The 12,980-nt window shown below is 42.5% G+C and overlaps 1 protein-coding gene across 1 annotated transcript in view; it reads right to left on the bottom strand.

Moving 5' to 3' along the window:
• Positions 1–1,953: 1,953 nt before the first annotated feature.
• The window catches only part of LOC311106066 (growth factor receptor-bound protein 2), a 42,004-nt gene continuing 30,977 nt past the window's right edge, over positions 1,954–12,980 (bottom strand). Inside the window, exons 3-6 of the mRNA XM_084148361.1 lie at positions 11,834–11,931; positions 5,198–5,320; positions 4,255–4,423; positions 1,954–3,803 (exon numbers count right to left, since the gene is read on the bottom strand). Coding sequence (XP_084004487.1) covers positions 3,618–3,803; positions 4,255–4,423; positions 5,198–5,320; positions 11,834–11,931 — 576 coding nt within the window. The 3' untranslated portion in view covers positions 1,954–3,617. The remainder of the gene's footprint in view (positions 3,804–4,254; positions 4,424–5,197; positions 5,321–11,833; positions 11,932–12,980) is intronic.

The following is a 12,980-nucleotide window of genomic DNA, read 5'->3' as shown; positions in this document are numbered from 1 at the left end:
TTCATCTCGAATTATTCTCGGAAAGGACATGTAAGGACGCAAAAACGATATCCTATTATGGTAGTGAAGCACTTTTACAAAATGTATTTGTAACGTTATTTTTTTAAAGAAGCTTTGAAAACTTTGCAATATGCATACTCTTATATCTAATAAATTGAAAACGGGGAAAATATTAACATTATTATAGCGCTGTGCAGTGGTCGAACCGAATGGTTGCATGAGGAAAACAATTATTTTCAGATGTCGATAGATGCCAGGAGGTGGCGATAATGCACCATGCATACCAGAATACACGTTTGTCTCAGCAGGAAGGGATTGCATACTGTCATGCAAGGATGATCATCTTTACCAGACCTTTTAGTTGCTTTAGTCTGTATTTGATTTATTGTAGTGGATACACCAGATCAGTTTTCATATTGGCAACTATGTGTACATTACCCATTAAAAGCATTGTACAACGAACACCATGTTTTGTCATGCTTGATCTGACAGTCTGGATTGTAGTGAGACATTTTGACAGTGTGATGGCAGTAGTGTAAAGAACACCATTGAGATATCTCAGTCTGATAAGTAACAGGATGGTTGGAGTACAAAGAATCCAATGCTTGCATTTCACAGACTATTTGCATGAGGTTCAGTAAGCAGGTGAACATTTAAGGTCAGTTGTGTCTTCATTCCTATTTGAATATGATGACAGCATAAAGATCAGTAGCGGGAAGCTCTGGAAAGTTTGGCCTTCGAAATACTGTTGTTTACCCTGAGCATCCAATCACTGTCCCTTTGCCTGCCAAACCCCTACATTGAAGATGCTCCAGCTCTGTCAAAAACACAGGCCCCACACGTATTTCCACAAAGTAAATAGGCCCCAGGAAGTATGTGACATGGGAAGTGCACTGGGTGTCAATGTTTCTAGATGTCTGACAGAGAATACAAATATGTATTTCTCTGCACACACACACCTCCGAATGGATAAACTCATGCACACACACATAGTACAAACAAGCACCAAGCTAAGCAGAGAGAAACTGCACGTTGCATCTTAGCAAACAATTAATAATTTATGTTAACACTTAATCATGCAATAACACACCGGGAATTGCATCAAGATCTATAAAAAACATGACGCATTTCCATCTTTTCAAAGCCAGCAAGGCCTTTAATGGAAAATTTGACAATTTATAATTTAATGGATCCTCAAATTGTGGGAGATCGAGACCCTGGGAGACGGTCTGACTAATTTTTGGAGAAGACGGCTTTGGTAAATGCCAATGAAGTTCCCTGGATATCTGGGACAACGTAATCAAATATGGCTGTTATATATTCATGCTGTTTACTTACATAATGTCTCTAGACTTCAGACCTGATGAGACTTCTTACAGTACATGACATCCTCTCAGACTACAATTAATTCCATGACAGGACTGAGAATGGAGAGCACTTAATGTTCCCAGTCCGCTGGTTTGTTAAGTGTCCCTCAGTGGAAAAGCAATTGCCTGTGACACAATGTGGTCAGAAAGTGGCCAGATTGGTTGGAAGTGTTTAAGGGCTAAAAATAACAGAACACAAAAGCAAACAGTCCACCAGACCGAGGGTAATGCAATGTGTACATTTTCACTGGGCAGCAAACCACTACGTACCAAGGACCCAAGGCTGTGCTTAAAGATGCCAAGTCATCAGCTTCCTCTTCAAATGAAGCTTGTTCATGGCACCCAGAGGGACATGAACTTGGCATTGTATGCAGGGGAGCCTGATGTGTCAATATAGGTATTTATTTGCGATTCCTGTCTGATTCATGGCCTAACACTGCATGTCCCTGTCCCTACATATTGTCAGATGCAAAGCCAGGTAATGGCAATTCATTTCTATACATTTTTAGACAGATGAATTTAGCCATCAAAAGGTTTGTTGAATCACAACAAAAAAACAGTCTGCAACAATCTATGGACCACACACTACATGGTTTCTCTTTTTTTAATAACTGCATTTTTATTAATTGAAAATAAAAATTAAAAATGCAAATTAAAAACGAGGCAAAAATAACAACAGTATCATTAGGTAAGAGAAGGCAAGAGACACTTAAATAAGAAGAGTTCCATGTTGGGAAGGGCACAGGGAGGGAGAGCGATGTGGGGTTGATGGGACAGGTTGGATTATGTACATGGTTTCTCACTGCAGGATTGACGGGCCCCACAAAGGAAAGGGGCTCAAAGCAGCAGGTCGGAGACACTGAAACACCAGAGAGAAAGGCACTATCCAGAGAGAACAAAGAAACTAAACACACACAGAAAACAAACACACCAGAAATCAAATACTTAACATAAAAAGTGCTTGACACGCCACAGACAGAAAAACATTGGTAAAGCTGATCTCTCACCTTTTAGCATAAAAGACACTAAAATTTCTCAAACTGTTTATCACGCCATCATGTGATTATCCAACTCACCTTGTTATGTGAGTCTAACAAGGAGGGAGCTGTTCATGTATGCGTGTTTGAATATGTATGTACTATATGCATATTTTTCATACATCTCTATATAATTTTATATTGACACCATTACAAATTCAGCACTTCTCGGAAATCCCTTGCAGTTGTGTAGTTCAGTTCTCCGACCTTGCTTCCCTCATGTCAATGTCTATGGACTCAGCTACATTCACTGCCAAAGAGTAAAATGGCTGCAATAAATACATTGGCTTCAAAAGGTGGCTGGCCTTTTACAGGGCTCAACAGCTCATGCAGCATACATAGCTGTACTCGCTGGTCGGCGTTAGCTTCCTGACAGGATTGGTTTTGTTAAAAAGAACAGACTATTCTCTCGTTTATCAGACAAGGAAATAATTTCACGTTTTAAATATCATCATGCCATTTTATCATCTGAGAGCCCTCAAATAATCCAGGAAAAATTATACTGACAATTCAGCACATCCCAGAGCTACTAGGTCTTATCCAGACTAACATTTTTTTTTTTTAAACATAATTTACAAATGGAAAAAACAATACAATTTGTGATGACTGGTATAACACATACAAATATATATAATATATATTCTTAAAAAATGGATTCTCTCTATACTGTAGGTGATTTATTTATGTAGCCCAGGGCTGATGTACAATGCTCACGTGCCAATGATCCTGGACTTGGTAACTTGTTGCAGATAGCATCCGTATTTTTTTCTTATTTTTCAATCATTTAAAAAAATATTTGTACATGTATTTTTATTCAAAACAGCGTTAGGATTTATTGGTATTTCATTTAGGTGATTAAAACATGCGGCAAAAAAGGAAAAGAAACGCAGAATGTAAAGAAGTAGAGGAGAGGACAGAAGCAGCTGTGGGAGTCTAGGGATCGAATCATTCTCATTATCTTCACTTTCGGTGCACTATGCTTAGTTTCTCTGTATTCTTTCCTCAATGACAGTTCAGTTCTGACTGAAGCGTTCACTATGAAGGCGAACTTTCTCAGTGTTAAAAGTTGGCTTTGCTCAGCTGCCACCGACAAGGTGATGCCTTCGACAGAACTACTCCTCAATTTTTTCATTCCATGTTGCATTCTCCCTCTCTGCTCCTGATGTCTTCTTGATGGGTTGAGGGGGGGTATGGGGTGGTTGTTGATGTTTGTTTACATGTTCCGGTTGACAGGTGTGACGTAGTTGCGGGGGAACATGCCCGTCTGCCCGTGGCATCCTCCCTTCCACCAGTTAGGGTCAGAGTTGTCCAGGACCTGGATGAAGTCTCCGCGTCGGAAGCCCAGCTCGCCATCCTCCTGGGGGTCAAAGTCAAAGAGCGCCTGTACATATGTGGGATGCTGTGGGCAGGGAGAGAGAAAGAGAGCAAAACAAATCCATGAGTCCTAGACATGTTAACAAAGTCTGACAAAAGGACAAAGCCTCGGTTTTTCCCTGACTGTGTTTTCTGAATCAACCGTGACTCGTTGGTGAACTGAGCCAATGCCATGTCCAAAGGTTAGGCCGGCAGGATGAGGAATTGAGTCAGCAACTCTGGGGCCAATCTGTCTCCCTCAAAGCTATTATTTTACATTTACATTTTAGTCATTTAGCAGACGCTCATACATTTTCATACTGGCCTCCCGTGGGAAACGAACCCACAACCCTGGCGTTGCTAGCGCCATGCTCTACCAACTGAGCTACAGGGGATTTTACACTAATAACCTAGCTTGTCGTTGTGACCATTAAGTCTCCTACAAAGCCACACTGGTAAACAGCCTGAAAAGAAGGTTAAGGGGGATGTGGTCTCACCTGGGGGACCTGCTCAATGTCGCGCAGGAAGATCTGCTGGTTGCGGGATACAGAGGTGGAGCGGTGGTAGTCCACCAGCTCGTTGAGCGAGTTGAACTTCACCACCCACAGGAAGTACTTTCCTGCCCCATCACGCAGGACTTTGAAGTGCTGGACGTCATTTCCAAACCTGAGGAGACGGGGGACAGAGGATGAGAACCATGGGTAGCTGGCCAGCAGCAGACAGTCAACAGACACAGAACTGCTAAAACAGGACAGAGAAAAGAAGAGATCCCAACAGCCAAAGGAAATACATGTGGACATGTTCTCTTAGCAACACGTTAGGAAGACAGACTGTCTCTATAACAGTGTGAACACAGGTCATGAACCCATGGATAGTAATGCTGCACACAGAGATAAACCAGCCTCTTCCACAGCCATCAGGGGGATTTGTCTCTACTAAGACAAACTCCTTGTTCTGTACTCAGAGGGCAATAGACAGGTGGAGTCATACAGACAATTAAAGTTAATTAAAGTGATCACTATCTACTTTACATACAGACTGACACTACAGCACCATGACAGTGAGGGCTGCTGAATTGAGCCTTTTTAAGGAAAGCAGAGTGGAAACGGATATCGGGAAATCAAAGAGTTTGCGTCAATGTTGTGCAAGCTGGAAAGAAAGCGCTGAAATCCTGCTGTAAAATGACTGTCAGTGAGCTGGAGTTAATGTTAATAGACACATGGGGTAACCCCTTATCCACCAGGGGGCAGCACTGAAGACTGGGTAAAAAAGAAAGTGCTAGTGCAGTAGTTGTATTTAAACACAGGAAGAGAAAGAAGAGAAACATAGCAGATGTTTGTGTCTTTGCTACCCATTACATTGTACGGTGCAGAGCAGTCCCTCGCCCCAACATATGTAGAGCAGGGCTTATAAACCTTTTGTGTGTGTGTGTTCACTTACTTGACAGAGAGGGAGAAGTCCCCTGGCGCGCTCTCACTCTCTCGGATGAGGAAGGCCCCGTCGTGCCTCTGTTTGTTCAACATCTCCTCTGCCTTGGCCCGGGGGATCTTCCCAAAGAACCACCTGGAGGGAGGGACAGCACCACACACAGGGTCAGGGGAGAGAACAGAGTCGGACCAGCATAAACCAAACAGATAGACATCTGCTCCCTCACGATCAGGGACGACACATGGTCATCTCTCATTGTTTACTTTCCTAAGAAATTATACTATATTTCAGATTAAGCCTCTGCCCCAGTCAACCGATTAATACTGCAGGTAGGAGAACCAGAACCGTGGGCGTTGTGTACAGTGGAGGCACAGGGGTAGAGGAGTGGGGATAGCGTGCTGTGCTGTGGGGTTGGAGCAGAGGCTCTCTCATTCCCAGCTCCCTGTAAGGTCTGTGACAGCAGCCCTGGTTGGGCCAAAGGCAGCTGTAGCAGCAGGGGGCTGAGAGAGAGTGAGCGAGAGAAAGAGCTCTCTCCGGTTAATTATTAACCAGAGCAGCCAGAGAAATGACATCTTGGCACCTTTGCATGAAAGTGAAAATCAATAATAAAATGACCAAGACCTAATCCTCTTTGCATTTGTGCCCTCGATCGGCCGGCCCCATCCAACTCTGATAAAGGTGCCGGCAGAGCAATTAATGCAAGTACGGAAAGAGCAGCCAGGCCATGTAGAGCCAGACTGGTTGCGTCTCTCACACACACAATGCACCTACCTGCTACACACAGTACAGTACAGATATAAATACCACTATGGAAGAGCAATCTAAAGCTATTTTGACTCAATTTAGCAGGCTCCCAAACATGTTATTACTTACACCACTTCTACTATAAGGATGATCCAAAAGGTCCATATTTCATGGTCTGGTCTGTGAATACATACCGGTAGATGAAATGCAGAAGCACATTAACATCTATTTTTCTAAACCCAGCATACCGTTACCAGGCCTAGCGTCGTTACCAGGCCTAGCGTCGTTACCAGGCCTAGCGTCGTTACCAGGCCTAGCGTCGGCTGAAGATACTGTACTGCATGTGGGTAGTTGCCGTATGGCCAAAACAAAAGTGAACAAATTATTTATTAAAACATTTAAGTAAAAAAACATAGTTGCAAAAAAGTATGTCTAAACAATTCAAAATGTGGCCACATTTGATTTTAAATGTGTATCCAATTTAATGAAACATTTCATGCATTAGTGCCTTGAATTTGTCCTCTGGTGTGACATCATAATTAATGCTAATATAAAGGTTTAATGATTCCCAAATAGACAAAATGATTTTTACTAATTATTAGTTACTTCTGTTTTTAAATCAGTAATCATACCCTGTTGAAAAACACATTTACTTGTATAATGATGATAACCAAGTGTCTCCCTATTACATTTTGAGTAAGATTCAGTCATTTGACAAAAACCTAGATAAAAAGCAATTACTTGACTTGTGTACTATGATAATGTTACCTGCTTCAACAATTATTTTACACTTTGTTCAAGACAACCCCTTTTTAAAAATACATTTTTTATTGGTGTAACCCCATAGTACATTATGTCCCACTGATGGACAATACACAACAGGCAGTCAAATTTTACGGTTAAAACGTAATTAATGACACTTTGAAGTTTCTGACCGCTCTACAATGCAACTTCTAAACATCAGTAGCGGATCCTCATTAAAGGATTTAAAATGTACTTATTCCAATTACAGGGCCTCGAAAGAGTCCTGTACTGTTATCTTTCATCACTAGCTCCCCGAGTCGGGAGTGGGTAATTGGCGCGCCTGCTGCCTTCCTTGGATGTGGTAGCCCTTTCTTAGGCTCCCTCCCCGGAATTTAACCCTGATTCCCCGTTACCCACGATCACCATGGTATGCACAGAAAGTACCATCGAAAGTTTATAGGGCAGACATTCAAATTAGATGTCAGCGCCACGAATGGCACGCCACCGGTCGAGGTTATAGAGTCACAAAGAGCCTTAGAGTACCGCGCATTGGTTTTGGGTCTGATAAATGCATGCATCCCCGAAGGTCAGCACTAGTTGGCATGCATTAGCTCTAGAATTGCCACAGTTATCCAAGTAACGTCGGAGCAATCAAAGGAACTGATTTAAATGAGCCATTCGCAGTTTCACTGTACCGGCCGTGTGTACTAATTCTTGCATGGCTTAATCTTTGAGACAGGAATATGCTACTGGCAGGATCACTCCGGTAGGCCCCCACAAAATTGAGGTGTACCTGGCTGTGCAGCAAGGTGCAGGGGCACAGTTCTCCAGTGATGGAGGAGACCCAAACGCACCCAGTGGGAGGCCCCTCTCCTACTATCAGCCGAAGCCGTGGGAGCCGAGGCACCGCTTGAGAGGTGTTCTGTTGGAGGGTTTTTGGAGTATATCCCAAAATGGGGTTTGAGAAACACAACGTGTCTCTGACACTGGTGGGTAATATATTGGAGGCAGGGTGAACAGTATCCAAAAGAGGCCCTGCTTATGCGGGCCTTCCCAGGGTGGATCATGTATGCCAATCGGTCAGGAGGAATTGGTGGGATAGACAAAGACAGATCAACGGAATAGATGGTCTTATGCAGAGAGTGATAACCAATAATGGGACTACCACAGCCAGTCCCCAATATCACTAGGGCCATGTTAAAGAACCAGGCCTTCCCCAGGCGGCAGAGACAGACCCAGAGGCCACCGAAGCAATGGTCACCTGCAGGGATTGAGAACCAGGCGTGGGAGAATGAATATGTAAATATTGCACTCAGAACCACTTAAAATGATCTAAATTGCAAAAGGATACTGTACAAATAGGCTAAGTGTACCACCAAAATCTATATTGAACAAAAATATAAAACGCAACATGTAAAGTGTTGGTCCTACGTTACCTGAGCTGAAATAAAAGATCCCAGAAATATTCCATACGCACAAAAAGCATATTTCTCTCAGATTTTGTGCACAAATTAGTTTACATCCCTGTTAGTGAGCATTTCTACTTTGCCAAGATAATCCATCCACCTGACAGGTGTCGCATATCAAGAAGCTGATTAAACAGCATTATCATCACACAGGTGCACCTTGTGCTGGGGGCAATAAAAGGCCACTCTAAAATGTGCAGTTTTGTCACGCAACACAATGCCACAGATGTTTCAAGTTGAGGGAGCTTGCATTTGGCATGCTGACTGCAGGAATGTCCAACAGGGCTGTTGCCAGATAATGTAATGTTAATTTCTCTACCATAAGCCGCCTCCAAAGTCATTTTAGAGAATTTGTCAGTACGGGGGTGGGGGCTGTTAGCCTAAATAACTTATTTAAATTGACTGATTTCCTTCTATGAACTGTAACTCAGTAAAATCTTTGAAATTGTTACATGTTGAGTTGATATTTTTGTTCAGTATGAGTTTAGACATTTCTAACATATACTGCGCACATTTTAGTAAGAAAAGTGGATATAAAATGAAAGATCTCTCTCATATGAAGTTTAATGACTTTACTTACATGTTTTAATAAGACAAAAATATTTGATAAAATATGTGAAAAGTCCGGACTGGGCTTAAATGGGTACCGAGTGTACCCTTTAAGCCCATTGGTGTTCCAAATAAGCCCACCTCTTAAATAATCCATTTTAATTGGATTATATTAATCTCCCCCAAAGTTATAAAAATAAACTGATCATTACTATTCATCATGAAAGTAGCACTCATAACAGGGGGATGTCCTATCCACAGAGATCAATGTGGACTTAGGCTTTTGTTCTTGCCGACCAGTACACACCCCATTCAACTAATCAACTAATCATAGACTTCAATCAAGACATGATTAGTTGAATCATGTGTGTTATTGCTTGGTTAGAACACAAACCTGAACCCACACCTCTGTGGATAAGAAGCCATGCAACAAAGACCATAACACACACTGATTCACATTTGATGTACTGAAATACGAATTTCAGTACAAGATACGAATCCTATATATCCCACCTAGCGCAGCAACACTGCCTGGCAGCGGAGCTGTGCGCACTGAGTGAAGCGCTGATAGATAGCTACATTTTTGGAGCCACTGCACACAGACATTAAGTCGGTCTAATTTACTTGAAAGTCTACAAAGTGAGACTTTGTCCTCGTCTTTCTTGGCTATTATATATATATTTTTCAATGTTAGTTTGAGTCTGCTGCTTCAACTGATAGCAAACAGGCAACCTAATCAAATCCCAAATCTCTCACAGACACGTGACAGGACTTGAGTAGACCCGTTCCCACGGTAACCTACCGCCCTTTAAAGGGCAACTGAACATTTTGTCTTATCTAATACTTTGGTTAAAAGACTCGGTTCACAAACATTTTATGAAATTGAGCAATATACCACATTACTTCTTACTAATACATTTGTTTTAGAAACATTACAAAGCATGGTTCATGCCTTATTTTGTGTTTTTTATATAATTATGGCGAAAAAATATTTTATCTGATGGCTGGTACATTTTTTTCATCTACCTGCCACTATGGCTGGTGGGACAAAAAGTAGGCCCTGATGGCAATGGCAGAAAAGTGCCAAAAATATTTCTGATATAGCTTACAAGCTGTTCAGACCATGTGCTCCAGTAATGTCTTCTGTACTTCCTCATTGCAAGAGAACCCTCCCCAGCACAATGGTGCCCAAATGCTGGCTCGTTGATTAATCATAGAATTGGGTCACACATTACATTACATTGCATTTTCATGGTCACCATGTGGACATTGCATTTGGGGCCAACATGTAATCAATCAGAACTATTTGGAAATATAATGGACGGACTTGGGGACTACTGTTTTTTGAAATACACTGCTGTGTCATAAGTACAAGAGTAGGTGAAGGGAATTATATTCATGTTTTCATTCATTAACAGACACCAGTCACACCATTGGACAATTACCACGTTTGGTTCAAAATGGTAATAAAATAAATGATATACTGCATGACATTATTAATGATCCAAGCTAAGAAAGAAAGATTTCAGTCATAGGATGTCACAATTTGAACCAATTAAATTAATATGCGTTTGCCACTATGGATAAAAAAAAGGTCAGTCACGTCAACTACCCATGTACTGTACCCAAAATAAGGCAGGCTGGTTGTTCTAGTCCCGTGTAGCTCAGTTGGTAGAGCATGGCGTTTGCAACGCCAGGGTTGTGGTTAGTTTCCCACGGGGGGGCCAGTATGAAAAATTTAATTAAAAAAATAACATTGTATGCACTCACTAACTGTAATTCGCTCTGGATAAGAGCGTCTGCTAAAATGACTAAAATGTAAAAAAAATTGTGTGTGTGTGTGTGTGTGTGAGAGAGTCTGCTGCTGCCACTCCATCACAGCCAGTCTATAAAGTGACAAAAGGGCAAACTCCTGCCCCACTACAACTGCCATGTGATCAGATCACTACTGTCCCTTACACTTAGGCTACATCAAACTATATGGGGGCAGGACTAACAGCTGACCCACAGTCAGTCAGTGCAAGAGGAGAGTGTAGCTACTGACATTGGATTGATTTAGGTTAAATAGCATTTCTCTTTCAGGTGTTCAAAGCACTTAAATAGGCAATCAATTGAGAACACCACAGACTGTCTTGTATTCATTACACAGTATCTATTCACTCTTTTTTTATGATGATGGCATTAGCTGTGATGTCACAGCACGGTGTATTACTTGACAAGGGCAACTAAGACCTGTACACAGCATCACAGCCCAGCCCTGCTAAATGGCACGCTTTGATGTGGCTATGAGTAGCAGCCCGGACAATTAAAACCAAGCCTCTGATGAGGCAGTGGTGCTGAGGGGTAAATTCCACCTCACAGAGACGGGTGACTCCACTCAGACTTCCATTAAACAGACAGACTGAGGACAGGGACCAGACCAGAGATAACTGTTGTTTCTGCTGGCCGTCTCTTCCTCATGATCACAGCCAATTCTTTTACTCACAACTCACACTCTGCCCACACCAGCTGACCTGAGCTCTGCGTTCTCTCTGCTCATTAACACATGGACTATGGATCAGCCATTTCTCACTATCCAAGTCCTGGCACCAGTTGCTAACGGCTTATACCTGCACTATATAGGCCAGAGTAGGGGGGTGGGGAGGGGGTGGGGCAATCCACTGTACACAGACAAAGCCTAGTCATGGCGTAGCTTTCTTTGGACAGAGACAGCCAGACCCAGCCCCCTCCATGCTCCAAAATCCCATCTGATAAAATCCCAGTGATTATGAAATAAGGGTCAATATTCAATTAAGTCTAAGAGGCCCTGAGCGCACTAATACAGAGAGAGCTAATCTAGCACTGTGTGCTCCAGAGGTAATATCCTCTAAGAATACTCACAGTGCTTCAATGAACACACAGGGAGAAGATTCTACTGCGGTGGCACTGGCCACTTCAGCACAGTACTAGGAGTTGACGGGCCTGTTCTGCTGAATTCAGACAGTTGTTTCATAGTGCCAAATCAATGTGATACACTGAAGCTGTGGCCCAGCGTGACCTGGCAGTCATGATGAGTCCTGTTTGCCTATATCACAGCAACAATAAGCTGGAGAGATGAGTCCTCCTGAGTCATATTAGGAGTCTGGGTCAGGTGGTTCATACTTACGGATGTGCTTTCATCTCTATATAGTTCTTGGGGATGAAGCCGTCTTTCCCGTTCAATTCTGCTTTGTACCAGTTCTGGTCACACTCTTCATTTAATACCTAGAGAAGGGGAATAGAGAGAGGTTAACAATATATCATATCTAGTAAACAGAGTCCTTCTCTGGTCACTGAGAAGGGGGGCTGAAAGAGTTTTGTATCCACTAATGGTGCACAGCCATAAACTACAGATTGAGATATTTTTTTCAGTTGTGAGTACACTCATTTACCAAGCGAGCACGCCTCCATGAAGTCAGTCCAGCTGTGGGAGCACTCTTGTCTGAGGGACATACAGTGGTTTGCAGGTATGGGGGGCACTGGTGCATGAGTGTGTCTAAGTTTGCTTGTGTATGGCTATATTGCTGAGAGACATGCACCTGTACACTGGTGCAGTTAGTCATGTAAAGCCTCTGGCTTGTGTACCCATAGTCAGATGAAAGAAACTGTCTTCAATTCTCACCGGGGTTCTGACTCACAGTAGTGTATTGACACGTCCCACTCAAACAGAAAGACATTCCCACCTCCATCTGGCCTGATCGAACGCGCCAATATCAGACCTTCTGGCTTCAGTACACCCTTTCCATTTGAGAAGAAATAGGAGTCATACTAGATATAGTGTAGAATACACTGGTATTTCAATGTGATATGCTGACCACAGGCTTCAGTGTTGGGACACAACTCATGGCCTCTGCTATGTGTTCAAGGGAGGAACTAGGCCTAAACCTTTTTGACAGCAAAAAAGTGTTGGAGGAAATGGTGTGTGCAACATCCTTCCTTTGTAGACAGACAGAGAGAGAGACAGAGAGAGCGAGAGAGCGAGAGAGAGGTGGGTGTGCCACCACAGTCACACAAGAGGGATCTTAAAGCCTGCAACATGTAACTTTTTGGCCATCATGACCAAATTCACATAGCAATTTGTGTAATAGATCTGTCATTCTCATTGAAAGCAATTCTAAGACGCAGTAGATGTTCTACAGTGGGGAAAAAAAGTATTTAGTCAGCCACCAATTGTGCAAGTTCTCCCACTTAAAAAGATGAGAGAGGCCTGTACTTTTCATCATAGGTACACGTCAACTATGACAGACAAATTTAGATTTTTTTTCCCAGAAAAT

The sequence above is a fragment of the Coregonus lavaretus genome, assembly GCF_964263955.1.
Source record: "Coregonus lavaretus genome assembly, chromosome: 2".
In the NCBI taxonomy this organism is placed as follows: domain Eukaryota; kingdom Metazoa; phylum Chordata; class Actinopteri; order Salmoniformes; family Salmonidae; genus Coregonus; species Coregonus lavaretus.
This window is presented reverse-complemented; position numbering and strand designations above follow the sequence as displayed.